At 32.5% G+C, this 23926-nt stretch overlaps 1 protein-coding gene across 1 annotated transcript; it reads right to left on the bottom strand.

The window, feature by feature from the left end:
• Positions 1-12695: 12695 nt before the first annotated feature.
• On the bottom strand, positions 12696-23926 carry LOC128185270 (uncharacterized; the record flags this gene model as incomplete). Its single annotated transcript, XM_052854907.1, has 4 exons — positions 12696-12875; positions 13241-13387; positions 14148-14282; positions 23378-23926. Coding segments are annotated over 4 exons (1011 nt in total), but the record flags the coding sequence as incomplete, so codon positions are not given.

The raw sequence follows: 23926 nt of genomic DNA, 5'->3' as shown, positions 1-23926 counted from the left end.
ATGAAATACGGAACTTGGTCTTCAGTGAACAAAAATATATTATACCTAAATGGAAACCGTTAGGTTCACTATAGTAGGCTTTCTTACATGTAGTTAATAAATTTAAACCGAGTAGATATACGTTCATCTTTTTTATAGCTATAAAAATGTAAGAAAGAAAATGAAATCATTTCTTTTATTAAATGCATTGATACTATTAGGGTATTTGTTCAATTTCCCGCAATTTCCCGGTTTTCATGATCGCGGCGCCGTTCCAATATGTTTAAATATTTACATGTAATTGTATGTACATGATTTATAAACTATCAATTCTATAACAAACAAAATTACCAATTACCGGTGACGTATTTACTGCATGTGGCAATTGCAAATGACTTGTACATACCATTGTATGATGTGCCAGGCCGGGTATATTTGACATATTTACCCTTATACATATATTTAAATAATCAACCCCTATTTATGATCACCGGTACATTAATTAATGAGCCTCAAGATTTTACTCTTACATACATGTATCGTTAATTTGTAGACGTAACATCTTTGAAACCCAGAGCTAGGAAATAATACTTTGAAAATGAATTACAAATGTAAATTAACTTTTATTCACTAGACTTATCGTATACTCGTACATACTAAGATTCAACGCCTTTAGAAACCCTGACGTGCACCTGGGCACACGACACACCTGTTGTGTATATCTTGTATATTCTGTGTTAGTTCCAGGGGTTTTCTTAAGTTGGACAAACAATAGACTTTAATTAGATATACACAAACATGCACCTGGGCACACGACACAACTGTTGTGTATATCTTGTATATTCTGTGTTAGTTCCAGGGGTTTTCTTAAGTTGGACAAACAATAGACTCTAATTAGATATACACAAACGAACAAAACTATGTCTAGACAAACAAAGCAGTAATATCCTGCCCGATATAACAAAGACAGTTGAGAGCCTTTTCATCTTTAACATGTATCTAGCAGATCTAGAGTTAGAAATAATGAAAATTGAAAAAAAAAATACAAACCTTCAACCGATTAACAAATTAAATCATGCATTTTTGGTTCATTATCTTTATTTTGTTTAATAACCGGATGAACTGAGAGAGAGAGAGAGAGAGAGAGAGAGAGAGAGAGAGAGAGAGAGAGAGATTTTTTTCACCGATTAATTTATAATAGAAAACAAACATACTTAAATTAGTTTTATGCACATATTAAGATACAGAGACTGCGCTCATCCCTACAATAATTTTGAAACCCCCAAAATATTATAAAGAATTTTATAACGGCAATCTGTGTCCATCGGAGCGGTGCTGATGATAGCGATCTGCGTTTAATGGGGCGACGATTAAAACCGCCTGGAACACCCCTCCCCCTTCCTTGGAAATTATATTATCACTCGGATGACCCCCTCCCATCTCTATAAAAGAGCTTTTGCATTTAATATATGTTTTTATTGTTCAGCTTGATCAATATTGACTTAAAGGCCACTTAAAGACAGTGTAAAGGCAGTGTAAAGAGAGCGTAAATGCCACTTAAAGATGCTTAAAGGTGACTTAAAGGTGGCTTAAAGAAGTTTGGACATTAAGGACCTATAAGCACTTGCTTAAAGGTGACTTAAAGGCGGCTTAAAGGTTGTATAGCCTTTAAGCTCCTTTAAGTCACCTTTAAGCCACCTTTAAGGACTTGCTTAAAGATGGTTTTTCGCCCTGTGTTTGTAACAGCGTTTGCTCAAGTCTACTTTTATTCTTTTACAAACAACAGTTACCTTGCCGATTTATAAATGTCCTAATAGAGAAGAGTAAAAAAAAGAGAATAAAGAAGAACACTTTATCTTCGTGTAACTGTATGATATGAGTTTTCGAATTTAAAAAAAAACAAACAAAACAGATCAATGACTTATAAACTCGCCAATCAATCTTGGATTGTCTGTTTCAGCAGCTCTTAAATGAAAATCTTAAACACATCCCTGTTAGCTAGGTGGACACATTTTTTCAGTGTTTCACGACTCAAAACGACATCAAGACGTGAAGTGACTATGTATTTGACAAGTGGGTTTAACTTAATATTCTATTTAGCTTTTTACTATATCACATGTTAAAATCCTGTTATTGGTTTTGAAATTCAAGGTAAAGCATGGATTCCGTACATATTCAAAGTAATTTATTGAAAGATATACTCTACTCAATATTTAAATCTAACTATACTACTATATTAAAATAATAGACTCGAATTTTTGGGTTTTGATACCGATAAATCAGAAGAGTGCTGTCTTTTGTTTTATTAATTTTAAACAACATTGGTACTTGAAGATTAACAATTTGGTTTTTTTCTCAATCAAGCTTTGCTAAATTAACAAAACTTCCTTTAAAAAATCCGGAAATCATTTAGATTTTTTGGATTTTACAATCTTGCGCATGCGCATTACTTTCATGCTAAATCACTGAAGGCTCTTTAGTTTATGTTTCAACAAAATCACATTTTGCACAGTTAAAAAAACGATAATACAAATATGACTAAATTTTCATTGTAAATTTGCTATGAGATAACTCTAACACAGTGGATTTACTATGAAAAATCATGAATGTCAACATGGTGTATAAATTTGAAGGGGGTAAATGAACGTGGGTGAAAAAGTGTTGAATTCTACAGTAATAGAATAATTTTTAGATGGAAGGTATTCACAGACTCAAAATTGTTTGTCATAAATAATTTGTTTGTTTAGTTTGTTTTTTTCAATGCAACTTCATTAATTTTCTCTAAAATCGTTTCGGAGCGATTCTGAAATTTCTGCTACATTACGGGTATATGGGAGGCACTTTAACTGAGGTGAAGGCCTGTCCCGAGGCACATATTATTCTAAGCAGAGTGTAGTGAAACTAATACATGTAGCATTGTTGTAGACTTAAAGTTTGGTTTTGTAAATGTCAACAATACGGTGTGTCGATGTATGTATATGTCCGATAATCATATGCAATGTCAACCCGTGAACGCACGGGTCAAAGTCTAGTGATTATAAATAAACAACATTAGAATTACGAATGCGTACAAGTAAGAATTCTCATTTCAAAATATGGTCGAACCATATGAAAGTGTTAAGTGACTCACTCTGCTACGAAGATTACATATTATAACACATATTTCAACTGTTATCCTCCCAAACATGCACTATTTATTTTGTTATACTGAATGTCTTAATTTTAAAGAAAACTCAACTGCTTTTACATAGGAATAACGTGAATTCAACGGCGAACCGTACGCGCATAATTTTCGCGCATGTAACAATTTTTAATGTTACCCGTTGCCAAGTGCGTTGCTTACGCTGAGGGTAATAGAAAAAATTATGAACTGCGTCTAAACCAATCAGATTTCAGTGTTTAACATGAAAGTATAACAAAAAGAAATGTTATATAAAGGCAAGTGCTATCCATGAACTACGCCATTCTTGTTTGTCACAAATTATGCATAAAAACCCAAATATTAACACACAGAGGGAGTAGCTAATGTACACTCTAAGGGCAATAACTCGATTTAGTTTAAGCAAACAAAATTGTTATGAAAAAGCAAATAAACCACCTATTGCATTATAATGAATGATATCATTATTATAGAAACAAGCATGACAAAATCTGAGGTGAATTTTTTAAATCTCGTTTATTTGTATTTTGCAAAAGGCACAGCAAATCTAAAAGTAATATGCCGACAAATATGACAATGAGAAAAATGCACCCATTGTTTGTTTCAAATAATACGTGCTCAAAGTCCATTTAAATCAGAGTTCACAAAAATAAAAAAAGGTCCATTATAAATATTTATAGCTATTTAAGCAGTTTAATAAAGTATATCCGGTAATTTTCGCGATTATCCAACTTTTTGTATTTTTGCAATCATTTTTACATCGCAAATATATCTGATATTGTTTGCGATAACGAACTTTAAAACTGACTAATACAAATAAAGCATATTATACATTTTCCTGATATTTGAAAATTTTTGTGACACGGAAAAAAAATGGATATACGATATTGGTCCTTGATGGTGAAGCCAACCTTAGTTAAATATATGATTATTCTATTATAACTATTCTTATTAAGCCCTAAATGAAAATATAACGACTATTATACTCAAAATAATGATAATTGTTTTGTACACGAATATACTGATAATAAGCTGTGTCTAGATGTCATCCCATGCAAAAGTTCAAAGTAAAACTCTTCGTTTTATAAAATATTTGTTTTATAGAAAAATGGAGCACCAATATATGTGATATCTCAACATGTATATATCTTAAAACTTAACTACTGCCGTCGATGAAGCTTGTATTTTTTTCTATTTTTTAACATAAGCCCAAAATCATCTGAACATGAGTTTTATACACCAAAAATGTCATGTGTTTTAAAATGACAAACTGTACTTACAAATTACTGGGAGGCCGCTCATAAACAACCTATCTCTATAATGTGTACAAAACACGTAATCACAACATCTCATAAACAGGGGGCCCCCAGTTGTAAAATTTAAGTAATTCCTTAAATTTGAAACATAACGTATCTTATCATAAATATGATGTAAGAGCCTATGCAATAAAATATACACTTTTAGGCTTATAACTCACTTAAATATTTATCTGTTAATTACCGATGAAAGTCGTTTACGATCTTTCTGCTTCACTTCATTTTTCTTGCAATATTCAATAATTTATCAATTATCAGTTTTAATCTAAGATTACATTGCGTCAAATCATGTTATTATATCACCATTACTGTTGCAATCACGACACTTTATCAAAAACACGTTGACAATGTCGCAGTTTAAAAATGTATCACAAATTTTAGAATGATTATCCATCCAGTTTTTCACAGCTTAACTTTCGCAAATAGCTTGGAGATGTTCTAACTGGTCACAATTAATTGCAGTACTATGGATACAGTCCAACATTTATTTTCATTCTCTTTATCCATCCAGATATCCCCACAACTTTTTTCAAAATTCCTAAAATATTTATTAATACATGTATGTATGCACAGAGACCTTTATGTTCCAGGTTTAGAATGCCAGCAGTCAATTTCAAGATGACCATGGGCCAACTGTCGATATTTCTCATACGACAATTAACTAGTGAGTTACGGATAGTGCCATGATTTGTTTACTTTTGTTGTATAAACAGATCCAAGCTTCGTTTTACTGATTTTTTTTTTTTACAAAAATGAAAGACATAATTTTACAGTTATTCTCCTTACTTTGTTTACCATATGTTATTTTTTAGTCGTCGGTATAAATGTAAACAAAAACACGACAAGAACCATGTTTAGATAAAAAAAAAAAGTATTAATATGCTTCTGGATATCGCTTAAATCTTAAGACTTAAAATTTGGATGACAATGTGAAAAGTCATATTTTTTTATTATATACATATATCAAGTAAAGACAATACTAGTAGCATTTGAAAATGTTCTTATGAAATCCTACACATGCACCTTTTAAAAGAAATTAATAGTTGATTGGAATTATATGTTGTTTTGATTATTCAAACTACATGTATGTATATTGTAAATTGGAGCAATCATAGAAATAAGTAAATGCAAAAAGTGAGAATTTATGATGCGTTTTATTTAGGTTATATCGTATATAGATATTTAAAACAAATTAAGGAATTACAAATGTAGGTTAATGTGAATTAAAACAACGAACCACTATACGTATGAAGAAATTGATAATTGTAATGACACCTCAATCGCGAAAGCTTGTTAAAACGTTGTCACTAACCCATTACTCGTAAAAGATAGTTATCTCAAATTAAAATCCATTGCAGTGATGTCATGCTTTGGGTTCTCCCGAGAACAAAGGGAAAGAATTAATCGTCTTAATGTTCCCAAACAACTCCAACGTCTTCTGAATGAAGACAATAATGATAAGCACACTCCAGTATTGATGTCTCGCTGGAGAAACAAGTCACATCATCCATCAATATTTGCCCGCTACCTGCTCCAAATGCAGCACGTGGACGTACCTGCAGTGCACTGAAATGAGAATATATATCATATATATATTATGTTCGTGTTATACATGTGCAATGAACACTTAGATGTAATACTTGCTTTTTACCTGGTCATTTCTTTTTGTAGTAAGGGTTATTCACAAATTACAATAAAAATGACACGGGAATTCAGTATGAACATTATTAAAACATCTGACTATCGACTATCAGTTATTAATTTCTAAAGATATCTTTAAACATTGATTAGAGCACTACTTAATCAACAAAATTTAAGCATTTCATTTACCGAAGCATATTACATCACACGTAAAAGACAGTTGAAACGAGCTTTAGAGGACAAATGCAAGTTGTTAATGATATAAGCAATACAAATTCATGATTGCTTTTACTTTGATAAAGAAATGATTTCGTTGATCTGCTTAACAGCGGAATCCATAAAAGGTACTTAACGACTAGTGATGTCACTACATCATTGAGATGACGATAGTACAATAAAAGATAGTACATTTTATACGAGAAAATGGATAGAAATAATATACTTGCCTCTTGGTAAATACTGAATTTTATGTAATATATGTGTATCTTTTATATCTTTAAAAGGCGCTGAAATCTTTTTTTTAAATGTTTTTTTAAATGTTTTAAATGCTGTACGAAAGAAATAGCAAACGTATATAATATCAACATGTCCTAAGCAAACGCAGCTTTAGATAGGTTTGCTCCTTTTGCGTAAGTAAATTTGGATTTTTAATAAAAGAATATTGTAAGAATTCACAGCTTCTTTGTTCTATTTGGTGTAGTTACTTTATCTATATATTTATTTATTTATCATTTATTGATTCATTTATTTACTTGATGGTAATATGTATTTGTTCTTAGAAAAATACTTCCACTCGTCCCTCGAAAGACACATTGGAACCAACTAGCCTCGTGGTATCTACAATATATTTCTATCTGATGTGAATTGTTCACTGTAAGACTGGTTTTGCTGTATTAACACACAAACTGGAAGTAATAGATTTTTTCTCGGGCAGAATAAATTAATGATAACTTAAGCTACTATATAATCTTCTATTATTGTTTATATAAGTTTTTTGTTTCACTGTTGTAAATATTGCAATTTTCAGTACATCCTGATGTATCCCAAAAAATGATTGCTTCACACTATCGTCTAAAGTACTTTACCAATATTAAACTTAATTGGTAGATCAAACCGACACATTCAACTACTAGTATTGAAGTACTGACGGGAGTTGGTTTTATTGAATATTGCTCATTTTAAAATCAAATACATGTAATTTTGCATGGCAATTAGTTTCTTATATAATTATGTATATTTAAATAATTACGCATATTTTTTCGTACAAAGAAGCATTATGAAACATTTCTGAAAAACTGTATCAAAGCAATCGTCAACTTTGGTGTAGGAATACATACGACTACCAGAAATATCTGAATTGTTTGTTCCATTTAAAATCTGACTATTGCCAATGTATTTATATATAATTTCCTTGAGAAACAATGCTTCTAAATACATTTACATCAAAATTAGTGATTGTGGATACTTAGTTGCTAACTTAAAAACAAGCAATCATATATGTATAATAGTAAAAATTAAAACCAGATGAAATTATAAGTGATTGTTTACAATCTTCTGAAATAGACTGAATTTTAAGTTTAAAATAAACTTACCATATCGAGCAACATATTGTACAATTACATGTATGTATTTTCAGTCGTCGGTTTTGAACTGGGTCAGTCGTGTTATATGATATGCTACACAGGTTCATGGTGAGGAGAAAATCTAAAGTCGGTATGATATAGGTTACATATACGTGCTCAACTTGAATATATTAGGTTTTATTATACTTTCATGTTAAAATACTGAAATCTGATTGGTTTAGCAACACACTTGGTAACGGGTAACACAACGAATTGTTACATGCGCTAAAATTGTCCGCGGACGGTTCGCCGTAGAATTCACTTCATTTCTATATAAAAGCAATAAAATTTGCTTTAAAAATAAGACATTCAGTACAATGAAATAAATAGTGCCTGTTTGTGAGGGTAACTGTTGAAATTGACACCCCTCGATAAGGGTAACAAGTGAACTCGGCACCTGGTGAATTTGGCACCTGCGTAAATAGTGAAGTCGGCACCTGGTAAACTCGACACCTGGTAAACTCGGCATCAGGAATCTGGTGAACTCGGCACCTCGATATTTTTTTCTTATCATAACTATAAATAAACATAGAAGAAATACAAAACCTTGTTATTTTTTTATTATCATAACTCAGATATAAAAAAAAAAACATCGAAGAAACACAAAACCATGATGCAATTGTGACAAATAAAAATTTCACGTATTCCGTGAATAAAAGCAGTTAAAAACAACTAACTACAAAGAGGATACTTATGATTAATATAATAATTAAGTATAAAAACGAAGAAATAAGGTAGATTTGTAAACATATTAATATAATTACGTATACACAACATCAAAGGTAATGTACTTAAGCATGTGTTATCCAGTGTGTACCTTGTTTAAATTGCTAAAACAACAAGATGACAGCGGGGTATTCCTAGTATACATGGAAGGGGCTACCAGGTGCTATTAGACGGTGTATTACCCGTACACATAGAAGGGGTGAGGTACTAATTATGAGGAGGTTAATGTAAATGAAGAGACCCTGTCAACACATGGGCTTCCAATTCAATTCTTTATTCACTCAAGACCAGTTCACTGGTATTTGAGGTTCAAAATCAGTATATACAAATGTACACGAATACAGTCAAGGATCACATGTACAATAGAAGTAATAATGACAAAAAAGGTTAAAATCACAATACGTAGGTTGTTAAAGTTGGTTTCTGGAAGAACAGACTTTGAAAATTTTCTTAATAAATATTGACAAGTTTTTTAGTTTTTCTACATTAAAAGTATTCATGAGCTCGTTAAATTTTATAATATTTGGGTTTTCATAATATCTCTTGGGTAAAAACAATTTCTGTCGTTTACAAAATGTGTACATTCCTAAACATAATGAAATTCATCCCCAATACTATTAGAATCACACATTGTACATTTTCTGAAATGTTTTTCAATATTATACCATCTACCTGTTTCAATGGGGAATCGATGATACCATGTTCGTAATTTTGTAAACGTGATCCGTAGATCTGTAGGTAAAATCAACAAGTACTTTTCTAAATTGAGATTTGTTTTAAAAATTCTATAATTGATACATTTTGGTGAGTTATCTACTATGCTCCTCCAATCTTGTACAAATTGATTTTGTAATATTTCCTTAACTATTGACTTAAGCCAGTTATAACTACATGTACATATTGTTTGATTTCCCAATGTCACTTTTTCTTGCGACTTCAAGAAGACAACAGCAATGGGTGGTAAGTAAAAAAAACTTAAATTCACATATTGTTTATATTCATGAAAATGTACCGTGTAACAATAAGATACCATATTGAATTCTGTTTACACCTGAAAAAGCATTTTACAAGTTATTCAACGTCAGTACCAAACAACATATCCTTTAATTGACTGCAAATGATTTCCATGTTCGGATATTATCCCTGAAAGAAAAACTGGCAGTTCATATCATAAGTATCGTTTTGTATAATTTTTGTGTGTCTTTCTTAAAAACAAGTGTACAAATGCTTCTTTCTTTCTAAATAATATATAATAATCGTTGTTGTTCTTGAAAGGATTTTAATGAATAAAATTAGACAAAATTGCAAAAAGGGTTAATTGAATATACAACTACAAGCAATATTATAGTTCACATAGAATCAATAATTTCAGTGGCAAGTGAAAAAGTTGCTCTTTAATGGTAAAAAAAAATGTAGTAAACATACTACAATGCAAGAAATTAAGGACATGATAAGAAAATGATTTAAAAACCACAAAATAATTATTTCTGATATTCAATCTGTCTCCTTTAATTATTTCTGCCTATAGTAATTATCGTATGGTATTTTAATACATTCAGCAATAATATGGTTACATGGATTAATTGTCTCAATTCATCTTTTAACTAGGCCTATTTTCTCCGTAATTAGCTTGGGAGCGCCTCTGATATGCTCATTGATGAATGTGAAGAACATGCGCCAAGATGAAACTAAACTGGTCATATAACAACCAAATGTGCAAATGTTCATAAAATTTTCACATTTAGAAAGATAAATTCTTACAAAAAGTATATCAATTCAAAATATATGTTAAGCCAGTAGCTAGTGAATTATTTCGTATCAGTTGATAAATGTGGTCGTAAGAAATAAGTTACATTGAAAAACTCACCTTTCTTCATAAACAGACATTTACATGATAAAGATGCAGTCGTATAGATTGTGTAATCAATTTGTTTTTCAAAAATGTGTGTCTAGAAACAAAGAGAACCGAAGGTTCAAGTGAGCTTTTCTGATCACCCGTTGTCCGTCGTCCGTCTGTCCGTCTGTCTGTCCGTCCGTCTGTAAACTTTTCACATTTTCAACTTCTTCTCAAAAACCACTGGGCCAAATTTAACCAAATTTGGTACAAAGCATCCTTATGGAAAGGATGTTATAAATTGTTAAAATAAAGTGCACAGCCCTTTTCAAAAGAGATAATTGCGAAAAAGTAAGTATAGGGTGCATGTCTTTAAAAATCTTCTTCTCAAGAACCACTGCACCAGAAATGCCAATATTTACAAAAAAGCTTGTATATATAGTGACGATTCTAAATTGTAAAAATCGTGACCCTCGGACAAAAACTGGGGCCCCAGGCGGGGTTCAAAATATAACATAGAAATACATAGGAAAATTTTTAAAATATCTTCTTCTCAAGAACCACTGCACCAGAAATGCCAATATTTACACAAAAGCTTGTATACATAGTGAAGATTCTAAATTGTAAAAATCGTGACCCTCGGACCAAAACTGGGGCCACAGGCGGGGTTCAAAGTTTAACATAGAACTACATAAGGAAAATGTTTAAAACATCTTCTTCTCAAGAACCAATGCACCAGAAATGCCAATATTTACACAAAAGCTTGTATATATAGTGAAGATTCCAAATTGTAAAAATCGTGACCCTCGGACCAAAACTGGGGCCCCAGGCGGGGTTTAAAGTTTAACATAGAAATACAAAGGAAATTATTTTAAAAATCTTCTTCCCAAGAACCACTGCACCAGAAATGCCAATATTTACACAAAAGCTTGTATACATAGTGAAGATTCTAAATTGTAAAAATCGTGACCCTCAGACCAAAACTGCAGCCCCAGGGGGGTTCAAAGTTTAACATAGAACTACATATGAAAAATGTTTAAAAAATTTCTTCTCAAGAACCACTTCACCAAAAATGCCAATACATACACAAAAGGTTGTATATATAGTGGGGCCCCAGTAGGGGTTTAGATTTTAACATATATAGGAAAATGTTTTAAAATCTTCTTCTCAAGAACTATAGTGCAACTGTTTGGGATATTACTATGCATACATGTACATCCTTAAATAATGTAGATTCAAAAAATTGTAACTCCCAGACAATTGATGGGCACCAAGAGGGGTTCAAAATTTAAACATTTTAAAAAACATAAAGGAAAAGTTTAAACATTTTCTTCTCAAGAACTACAATGTTTTAGTTTGTGGAATTTCTATGCATGCATCCTTCGCTTATGTAGATTCCTAATTGGTAAAATCGTGACCCCCGGACCAATACTGGGGCCCCAAGATGGGGTCGAAGTTTATTATAGAAATATAAAGGTAACATGTTAAAAAATCTTCTTTTCGAGAACTACAATGCTTCAAATTGTGAGATTACTATCATGCATACAACCTTGGATAATGAAGGTTCGACAGTTTTAAAATAGTGACCCCTGGACTAATACTAGGGACCCAAGATGGGTTTAAAGTTAAATGTAGAAGTACCGGTATATATGGAAAATGTTTAAAAATCTTCTTTTCGAGAACTACAATACATCAATTTGTCTGATAACTACGTAAGCACCCTCAAATAGTGTAGATTCGAAATTATAAAAGCCGTGACCTCAATCTAATACTGGGGCCCCAAGAGGTGTTCAAAGTTTAGCATAGAAATATAGAGGGAAAATGTTGAAAAATCTTTTTCTAGGGAACTATAATGCTTCAGCTTGTGAGATAACTATGCAAGCATCCTTAAATAATGTAGATTCCAAATAATTAAAACTTTAGCACTGGACTAATACTGTGGCCCCAAGAGGGGTTCAAAGTTTAACATAGAAAGATATATTGAAAATGTTTTGAAAAAGTTTTTCTCGAGAACTATAATGCTACAGTTTGTGAGATTACTATGCAAGGATCCTCAAAATGTGTAAACTCTAATGTAGTTGAACCAAGAGTTATCTTTCTTGATGTTCTGTATAGTCGGAGAGTTATTCCTCTTGAAGTGGAACTCTGCTACGTTAAGTTTTTTCAGGTTGTGTACGTGCGGATCCATCGCAGTGCTACACATTTTCATTCCTATGTTACTATTTATGTTGTTCAAGCCAACCATAAACCTCGGACCATAACTGGGTCCCCAGAAAGGGGTTCAATGTTTAAAATAGAAAAAGCATATGCTACGAAATGTAATGTTACAAGGAACTGCTGTTCAGGTGAGCGATGTGGCCCATGGGCCTCTTGTTTTTGTTTTGTTTCGTATTTTTAAGTTAATAAGATATTGACTGCTAGTCATGGGCTGTTGACAAAGACTTCTCAGACTTCAGAGCTGGTAACAGATATGTCGGCGTTGATAGGGGACTGTACAAATAGCTGTTAAGACCAACATCTTCAAGGGTAGGAGTAGGGTGATACTTTGCGGTCAAAAAATCTGGAAGAGCGTCACTGTTGAAGTATTCGAGCTGAGGCTGCAATACAAATCAGAAATCACGTTATTGAAAACGCAGCTCAACATTTATAGTGTTTAATGCAGTCATAATAACAGACATATAGCGTTTTTACATTTATATTTAAATTGTATTTGCAAAAATCAGTTTATCCATTCTTCCCTTTCTCGAAAAAGTAAAATTTTGTTGGAGACTCAAACTTAAACAACTAATTCAAAAAATACCATTCGAATACATTAATTGAGCTTTTATTTGTCAATTAAAACAAATTAAGATTTGTTTCGTTTAAAAATAAAAATAGATTGGGCCTTCCTATAAAAATCACCAGTCCTTATTACAATTTGTCATCCCTTAATGTATTTTATATATATCGAACAAAAACTTACTTGTTTACACCCGTGCTTCTGCAAATGCACGAAGTCTTTTCTCCTGATTTGATTTCCGATGTCTTTTCTGGATATCTTGACTGGAGTCCTATGGCCAGAAGCATTTCTCTTCACTCTTTTACCAGGTTGTTTTTTCAAAGTCTTCCTCTGTAAATATAGCGTTTTTGAATAAGATATTACATTATGTGTACTATGTATTTTGTAAACAAACTCCAGGCCATAATGTAAAGTTATACTATTGAATGTACAGGATTATAAAACTCCCTGATTTTTGTATATGAGCAAATCTAAACGTATAGATCCTGATCAAAATCTGATAGTACTGGTTGGTAATGCATTAGTCTTGTATATACATGTACCAACAATATTTATTTGTTCGGTTTTGATCTTACAAATGTTAAATGTGCTTTTTACTGACTTATTCTCGAGAACTTTCCTCCTTTTTTCCCTAAAACAACACAAAACTTTTAAAATAAAATGGTATTATCTTTGTATAAAGGAATCTGCAATTTTTCTGGCCATGGGGGTCATAAAACTAAGGCAAGCTTACTTTTGATCTTAGTCTCACAAAAGGAACATGTAATGGAAAAGTGAGATCGATATCAAAAGTGCGCTTGTCTAAGTTTTATGGCCCAGGGGCCAGATCTTCCTATTCACTAAAGTCAATTTAAACAATGTGAATCTATTGTAAGGTAAAGAGATGTCATATATATCATACGTAATTGTATATGCGACCTGTACATTGGATCTCCGATACCGACAATTATTTTCTAAGACAACGACACATGTTAACAAAATGTATCGTCTTTGAACTCTTTTAAGTTAGTATTTTTGTCACATGTACTTTGTTTATTGTATTGACATGAACAAACTTAACCACTGCATTCCAATTTGCCATCGAACAAACGTTTTTGTCTGCTCTCTCCTCCTCCTTCCTTTTCTGTTTCTTCTTGCCTTTTCCCCATGGTATTTCGTTCCAACTAAGTAGGATAGTTGGCATTCCCCTTAATCTTGGATCTGATTTTAGGCTTCTTTCCTGAATCTGTTCACGATGAAGAAAAGGGTAAACTTAAATTGGTCCATTAAAATGATCCATTTACAACAAAAAATATCAATTTACTTTATTTGAGAGAGCAATAATAAAGTACATCACGTGATAGAACCACAGTAATAAGAAACTGTGGGTTTTATTTTTCTTTGTGACTCAAACCAAAAGTAGTTTTGTGTAAATGAATTACAAGTTGTAAAATGTTTTAAATCATTCATTATTTTAACTTAATTGTAAAAGGTATGCAAATATATGAAAAAACTAGACACGATCTCGTTGCGAGCAACGAGGAGGTCTTCCGTCTGATTTTAGAATTTGAGATATATGTTCGATCTTGATTTTGCTATTTAATAGCTAAACATGATTTAGAATAGAAAAACGGGGTCTACATTCTAGGGGCCAGATACTATTTTGTTTCAGGGATAAGAGCTTTGTTCAACAAGTGTTTAGAAATTCGTCACCGTTCTTGAGATATCTGAGAAAAAAGTGTTAGGGGCCAGTCCCTTACCTCCTTATTGGAGTCGCTGAACCAAATTTTGAAGGTTGCATTTTGTATAGTACATTATTTTGAGCATCTTTTCTTCTACACTGCATTTCAAAATATTTTCCTTTTTGAGATATAGCTGGTCATAGTTTATGGACTCTTGACCCCTAAAAAATCATTACATTACTTGGATACAGAACTGTAAGATAAACATATCTACTTCTATAGCCTTTCATTAAATTTCCCTCTGTAAAGAGCTACAGATGAAAAGTGTTAAAGCCCTTTAGTTCCTTAATTTTAGGGGGCAGCCCCTTTTTTGATATCATATAAAAGGTCATTTAAATCTCAACACATTTTGTTCAACAACTGTTTAAAAATTCGTTACCGTTCTTGAGATATATGGGAAAGAACGTTTAAGGGGCTGATCCCTTAACTCCTTATAGGGGCCGTTTTACGAAATTTTGAAAATTGCATATTATTTAGTACATCATTCTGAGCATCTTTTCTTCTTTACTGTATTTCAAAATATTTTTCCTTTCGGAGAAATTGGTGATCAAAATTCTATAATTCTGGCCCCTAAAAACCCCTAATTATGTAACACATGATAAAATCATTACATTGCCTGGATACATAACTGTAAGATAAACATATTTGCTTCTATAACTGTTCACAAAATATCCCTCAGTAAAGGGTTACAGATAAAAAACTTTAGAGTCCTTTGGTCCCCTAATTATAGGGGCCAGCCCCTTTTTCTTAATATCAAATAAAAGGTCATTTAAATCCCAACCCATTTTGTTTAACAACTGTTTAGAAATTCGTTACCGTTCTTGAGATATATGGGAAAGAATATTTTAGGGGCCGATCCCTTAACCCCTTATAGGGGCCGTTTAACGAAATTTTGAAAATTGCATATAATTTAATTTATCATTCTGAGCATCTTTTCTTCTTCTCTGCATTTCAAAATATTTTTCCTTTCTGAGATATATTGGATTAAAATTCTGGACTTTTGGCCCCTAAAAACCCCTAATTACGTAACACATGATATAATCATTACATTGCTTGGATACATAACTGTAAGATAAACATATTTGCTTTTATAAGTGTTCACAAAATATTCCTCAGTAAAGGGCTACAGATGAAAGACTTTAGAGCCCTTTGGTCCCCTAATTTTAAGGGCCAGCCCCTTTTTCTTGATATCAAGTGAAAGGTCTTCTAAATATAAACTTTTTTTGCATTACATGTGTTAACAAAATATTTTTCAGAAAAGAGATAAACTAAGAAAACCATGAAAAATTACGGCGTTTTTTTAGTCTCAATTTTCAGGACCAGGCGAGCTTTAACGCCGTTTGAGCATGACAAATATGAATGCCAAATAGCACATCTACGATCTCTTGTCTACAATCCCTAAAAGTTTGAACTCAATATCTTTTACCGTTTAGGAGGAGATCCCTGGACAAGCCGACCCTCGGAAAATCGCTAAAACGTCATTATCTCAAGAACGGAAGTGACGTCATCAAAATAAAAAAAAAGTATTTAGTTCAAATTAATATCTATCGGATCTGAAAGTTTCATGAAAATCGATTGAGCCATCTCCGAGAAATCGCCTGCACAAAAATGCGTCAGAAAAAAAAAACAAGAATAATAATAGGGAACTAGAGCAAAGCTCGTTGCAAAGCAACGAGTGGGTCTTCCTTTAATGTCAGAAGTAAAGCTAGAAGATCCTGTAAAAAGCAGAGCTCTTAAACCAATAACAAGAGTAACTAAAATAAAAAGATGAAAAAATCGAATTACTCCTGGTACGACTTAACAATTCCGAATGATTTTAAGTACGAATTAACAGAAACCTTTTTGATTTCAAGAACGACTTTACAAAAAAAAATCCGAATGTGTTCAAGTACGACTTAACAGTTATTTTTGGTACGAGTTAATTTTACTTTGAACATTACGCTATTTTTTAAACCAAGGACGCGGAATCAAAATTTCCGGAAAAATCAATTTTTAAACCCCGATATCTCTGTAATGAATCGTCCGATTTTAAAACGGTTTTCAGTGTTAGATTCAGCCTAATAAGCTCTACAAAACACACATCTCGCTACATCTCGCTAATATAAACATATTTTGTTCTACAAATGTTCACGAATGGTTAACCGTTATCGAGATATCTAAACAACTGTACTTTCGGGGCTGACCCTTTAACTCTTTACCGGGGCCACATACAACAAAATTTATGGTATCATATTGTTCAGAACATTATTTTGAACAACTTTTGTTCTACATTGCTTTTAAAAATCTTTCTCCTTTTTTCAGATATTAATGATCAAAGTTTTGAATTCTGGCCCCTTGAAACCCCTAATTACGTAATATATGACTTAGGTATGAAACTGTATCGATAAACAGCTGTAAAATGAACATTTTTGCTTCTATAATTAATAACAAATTATTGTTCAGTAAAGAGTTCTTGTAAGAAGATTTAAGACCCCTATTGACCCCTAATTGGAGGGGCCAGCCCTTTTTTTTTATATCAGATGAAAGGTCTTGCAAATATAAACATATTTTGTTCAACAAGTGTTCACGAAATGTTAACCGTTCTTAGGATATCTTTACAAATGTGTTTTAGGGGCCGGCCCTTTATTTCCTAAATGGGGTCATGAACAAAAAATTCTAAGGTGGCATATTGTACAGAACATTATTTTAAGCAACTTTTGTTCAACAATGCTTTTCAAAATATTTTTCCTTTTTCATATGTTAATGATCGAAATTTTGAATTTCTAGCCCCTTAAAACCCCTAATTACGTAACATATGACTTAAGTATGGCACTGTATAGATAAACAGCCCAACAATGAACATTTTTGCTTCTATAATTAATAACAAATTATTATTCAGTAAAAAGTTATTGTAAGAAGACTTGACAGCCCTCTTGGCCCCTAATTTGAGGGGCCAGCCCCTTTTTCTTGAAATCAAACGAAAGCCCGTGTAATTTGAAACAACTTTTGCATTACATGTTTTAACAAAATATTTATACATCAAAAGATATCACAGAAAATGTCCAAAAACTTCGTGAAAAAATTTGGTGCCAATTTTCAGGTTCAGGCGAGCTTTAAGGCCTTTTGCAATTTTAATCATTGGAAGCATGGGGGTACATCTACTTACATTCATCTACAATTCCTGAAAATTTCAAGCTTCTATCTTGATTAGTTTCAGAGAAAATGCGTGGACAAAATGACCCTTAAAAATTTACAAAATCGGCAATATCTGAAACCGGAAGTGACGTCATCATTTAGATATTTTAAAATATGTAGCGCCGATCATGTTCTATCCGTCCTGAAAATTTTATGCGAATCGGTTGGATAGTTTTTGAGAAATAGCGCTCCAAAAAAGTCAGAAAAAGAAAAAAAAGAATAACTAGAGCAAAGCTCGTTGCAAAGCAACGAGTGGGTCTTCCGTTAATGTCGGAAGTAAAGCTGGAGGTTCCTGTAAGAAGCAGAGCTCTTCAACCAATAACAAGAGTAACTAAAATATAAAAGATGAAAAAAATCGAATTATTCCTGGTACGACTTAACAAAATCAGAATGATTTTAAGTACGACTTAACAAACACCTTTCCGATTCCAAGACCGACTTAACAAAAAAATCCGATTGGGTTCACGTACGACTTAACAATAATTTTTGGTACGAGTTAATTTTATTTTAAACATTACGCTATTTTTTAAACCAAGGACGCAGAATCAAAATTTCCGGAAAAATCAATTTTTAAACCCCGATATCTCTGTAATGCATCGTCCGATTTTAAAACGGGTTTTGGTTTTAAATTAAACTTAATAAAAGCTTCTTTGCTGCTTTATGATTAATATCAAATTATTGGTCAGAAAAGAGTTATTATGAATAGACTTAGTAGCCCTTCTGGCCCCTAATTTGAGGGGTCAGCCCCTTTTTCTTGATATCAAATAAAAGGTCTCGCTAATATAAACATATTTTGTTCTACAAGTGTTCATGAATTGTAAACCGTTCTCGAAATACCTGTACAAATGCGCTTTATGGGCCGACCCTTTAACCCCTTACCGGGGCCACTAACAACAAAATTTTTGATAACATTATTTTGAAGAACTTTTGTTCTACATTGCTTTTAAAAATATTTCTCCTTTTTCAGATATTAATGATCAGAGTTTTGAGTTCTGGCCCCTTGAAACCCCTAATTACGTAATATATGACTTAGGTATGGTAATGTATAGATGAACAGCTGTACAATGAACATTTTTGCTTCTATAATTAATAACAAAATATTGTTCAGTAAAGAGTTATTGTAAGAAGACATTAGAGCCCTCTTGGCCCCTAATTTGAGGGGCCAGCCCCTTTTTCTTGACATCAAATGAAAGGTCTTGTAAATATAAACATATTTTGTTTAACAAGTGTAAACAAAATGTTTACCGTTCTTAAGATATCTGTACAAATGTGTTTTAGGGGCCGACCCTTTAACTCCTAAATGGGGTCATAAACAAAAACATTAAAGGTAGCATATTGTACAAAACATTATTTTGAACAACTTTTGTTCTACATTGCTTTTCAAAATATTTCTCCTTTTTCAGATATTAATGATCAAAGTTTTGAACTTCTGGCCCCTTGAAACCCCTAATTACGTAATATATGACTTAAGTATGGTACTGTATAGATAAACAGCTGTACAATGAACATTTTTGCTTCTATAATTGATAACAAATTATTGTTCACTAAAAAGTTATTGCAAATATACTTTAGAGCACTCTTGGCCCCTAATTTGAGGGGCCAGCCCCTTTTTCTTGATATCAAATAAAAGCCCGTGCAAATTGAAACAGCTTTTGCATTACATGTTTTAACAAAATATTTATACGTCAAAAGATATTACGGAAAATGTGCGAAAATTTTGTGAAAAAATTTGGTGCTAATTTTCAGGTTCAGGCGAGCTTCTAGGCCTTACGCATTTTCCGCAATTGGAAGCATGGAGGGAAATCTACAGACATTCATCTACAATCCCTGCAAATTTCAAGCTTTTATCATGATTAGTTTCAGAGGAGATGCGTGGACAAAATGACCCTTAAAAATTTACAAAATCGTCCATATCTGAAACCGGAAGTGACGTAATCATTTGAAATTTTAAAAATCAATAGCGACATTGATGCTTTATAACTCCTAAAAATTTGGTGTAAATCGGTTGAATAGTTTCTGAGAAATAACGATCCAAAAAAGTCAGAAAAAGAAAAAAAAGTATAATAACTAGACACGATCTCGTTGCGAGCAACGAGGAGGTCTTCCGTCCGATTTTTAGAAGGAAATTTAACATCATCGACTTTAATTTTCGACAAAAAAAACATGATATGGAAAAAAGAGTGGAGAACTAATGCTTTTTGTATCACATAACTTCTCTTATATTGTTTTTTAAATACTTGCATTTCTTCAAAATAAGATAGAAAGATTAAACTTGTTTACCTCTGGCTCCTAAAAAACCCTTATTAGGTAACGCAAGAGAAAATCATTATATTGTTAGGATATATAAACGTATTATACCTAATTCAGCTTAAATAACCTTTCACAAAATAGCTCTTAGTAAAACGCTATAGATTAAAGACTTTAGAGCCCTTTGATCCCCTAATTTAAGGGGCCAGCCCCTTTGTCTTGAAATCAAATGCAAGGTCATTTCATTCTGAACACATTTTGTCAACAAATGTTTAGAAATTCGTTACCGTTCTTGAGATATATGGGAAAGAAGGTTTTAGGGGCCGATCCCTTATATCCATGTAGGGGCTGTTTAACGAAATTTTAAGGATGCATATTGTTAAGAACATCATTTTGAACAACTTTTCTTCTGTACTGCATTTCAAAATATTTTTCCTTTCTGAGATATGGGTAATCAGAATTTTGGACCTAAAAACCCCTAATTACATAACACATGATAAAATCATTACATCGCTTAGATACATAACTGTGAGATAAACATATTTGCTTCTATAACATTTTACAAAATATCCCTCAGTAAAGGGCTAAGGATAAAAGACTTTAGAGCCCTTTGATCTCCTAATTTAAGGGGCAAGCCCCTTTTTCTTGATATCAAATAAAAGGTCACTTAATTCTAAACACATTTTGTCTAACAAGTTTTTAGAAATTTGTTACCGCTCTTGAGATATATGAGAAAGAAGGTGTTAGGGGCCGATCCCTTATCTCCTTATAGGGGCCGTTTAACGAAATTTTGAAGGTTGCATATTGTTAAGAACATCATTTTGAACAACTTTTCTTCTGTACTGCATTTCAAAATATTTTCCTTTCTGAGATATGGGTGATCAGAATTTTGGACTTTTGGCCCCTAAAAACCCTAAATTACGTAACACATGATAAAATCATTACATCGCTTAGATACATAACTGTGAGATAAACATATTTGCTTCTATAACATTTTACAAAATATCCCTCAGTAAAGGGCTATAGATAAAAGACTTTAGAGCCCTTTGGTTCCCTAATTTAAGGGGCCAGCCCCTTTTTCTTGATATCAAATAAAAGGTCACTTAATTCTAAACACATTTTGTTCAACAAGTGTTTACAAATTCGTTACCGTTCTGGAGATATATGAGAAAGAAGATTTAAGGGGCCGGTCCCTTATCTCCTTATAGGGGCCGTTTAACGAAATTTTGAAGGTTGAATATTGTTAAAAACATCATTTTGAACAACTTTTCTTCTGTACTGCATTTCAAAATATTTTTCCTTTCTGAGATATGGGTGATCAAAATTTTGGACTTTTGGCCCCTAAAAACCCTTAATTACCTAACACATGGAAAAACCATTACATTGCCTGGATACATAACTGTGAGATGAACATATTTGCTTATACAACAATTCACAAAATATCGTTTAGTAAAGGGTTACAGATTAAAGACTTTAGAGCCGTTTAGTCCCCTAATTTGAGGGGCCAGCCCCTTTTTCTTGATTTTAAAAGAAAGGTCTTGTAAATAGAAACTATTTTTACGTTACATGTCTTAACAAAATATTTTTCAGAAATTAGATAATTAAAGAAAACCACAAAAAATTATAACTTTTTTTAATCCCAATTTTCGGGTCCAGGCGAGTTTCAAGGAAAATGGCTTCTTGACAAATCTAAAACAAGCAAGCATATCTGCCATTACCACTCTGTCTTGCATATAAATTTCAAGTCTCTAACTATAACGGTTCCTGAGGAGATGCGTGGACAACATCATGCTCCAAAATACAGGAAAAAGGGAGATAATTCAGAAGCGGAAGCGAATTTTCAGACAGGAAGTGGGATGCAAAGAGATATTCACCAAAGACATTATCCCTGTAAAAATCATTAAAATCGATTGAGAAATGCCTGAGAAATTAAGGGTGTCTACCAAGGAGAAAAATAATAATAATATAGAAGAATGAGAACCCGTAGAAAAACAGTAAGGTCTTCCGCTGAAGACGGAAGACCTTAATAAAGAAAAAGAAACCGTAGAATAACAGAAGGGTTTTCCGTTGAAAACGGAAAACCCTAATAAAGAAAAAGAAACCGTAGAATAACAAGAGGGCCTTCCGTTGGAAACGGAAGACCCTTAAAAGAAACAAAGCAATAACAATAAGGTCTTCCGTTGGAAACGGAAGACCTTAATAATTGAAAAATAAAATATTTATACGTTACCAAATTCATAAAGAGCGCAATCCATGTGGTCAGGTATTATGACTGTTTTAAATTATAAAATTATTTGGACGGTTAGATGGGGATGGTTGTGGGTTAAACTTTACAAAGAGATCAATATCTTATGTTACGAAAACACGTCCTTCTCACACTCAAAATACTCTTATTTCATTGGCTAATGAAAAGGTAAATTTTTATACTTATTAATAGACATGCTTAACTACCAGAGTATTAGCCTTTGAGGGCTAATTGACAATTTGTTTCTTTTCATGGATGGTTGTAACTTATATTTGAAAAACATGTAACCATCTTTAAAAACTTGCATGACTTGACTTCTGTGATACACCTTTGTATCCAAGTAGTTACTTAAAAATCTTAGACTTTGTATATGTTTTCTGATTTCTTTTGATATAAACACATACATAAAACAGATGATGGCTTACTTAGATATAGCCAATCTGCTCATGCTTCAACTAAGAAAGGGCTTTAATCAGAATATAACTTAGAATTCTGACAACTTTCCCATAAGCAGAAATCATATATTTTAAATTCTTATTTCTTCAATTACATATATATCCATAAAAACAGATGATGGCATACTTAGATATAGCCCATCCAATCATGTCTCAGCTTTGATAAAGGTGTGTATAATAGACATGAACTTAAATTTGTTGGCCACTCTCGCAATTATTTCTGTATCAATCTAAAAATTCGTACTATTCCTGCATTACATTGAAAGAGGATTACAGTACTGTACTGTACTGTACAGATTGAATTGAATATTCTTAAAATATCTTTATAGAATATTTCCAAAATTTTATTCCTTATGCTTATGTAAACAAAAATTTACCATGTCAGGTATGCATACTCAATTTCTTGAAAAATAACTCAAGTTATACTCATTTAAAATATCTTTTTTAAATTTTCTTTGACAAAGTGATGTTAATTTACTGGCCTTGAGTTTTGAACTCTGTTATGCACTGCATATTTTATGCTCCTCAAGTATTTGACCATGGGTGCTGGATAACATCCATCCGAATCTACCCCAAGGTGAACTCCATCGCGCACAAGGTATGCCAAATTAGTCCAAAATCCTCTATGTTTCCAGAAATAGACATGCTCCTCACTACTTGTCAAATGTTCCAAGTGTTTGTTTATACTGATGACTTCCTCGTTATATCCAATCGGTGATTTTCGAGGGTCGCGGCGCAACAGTTGACCAATGATCACGGATTTTACACCATATCCATGTATCAAATAGTTCGCAAATGAAAAAATGTCTTGTGCAATGACATGTGCTGGTTGAGTCGTCGCATCGTTACCCCCTATCTCAAGAACACATAAAGTAGGAACTGCCGAAAACGCGCACAATCTGGACGAGTTAGCAAGTCCGTAAATAGACAAACCCCCTTGGCCCCGAAAACACGCATTAATTTGTTCTTCATCGAGACCCAAGTTTTCATACACAGGGTTTTGTAAAATAAATCGTTCCAATCGTTT

The sequence above is a fragment of the Crassostrea angulata genome, chromosome 5 (assembly GCF_025612915.1).
Source record: "Crassostrea angulata isolate pt1a10 chromosome 5, ASM2561291v2, whole genome shotgun sequence".
Classification (NCBI taxonomy): domain Eukaryota; kingdom Metazoa; phylum Mollusca; class Bivalvia; order Ostreida; family Ostreidae; genus Magallana; species Magallana angulata.
This window is presented reverse-complemented; position numbering and strand designations above follow the sequence as displayed.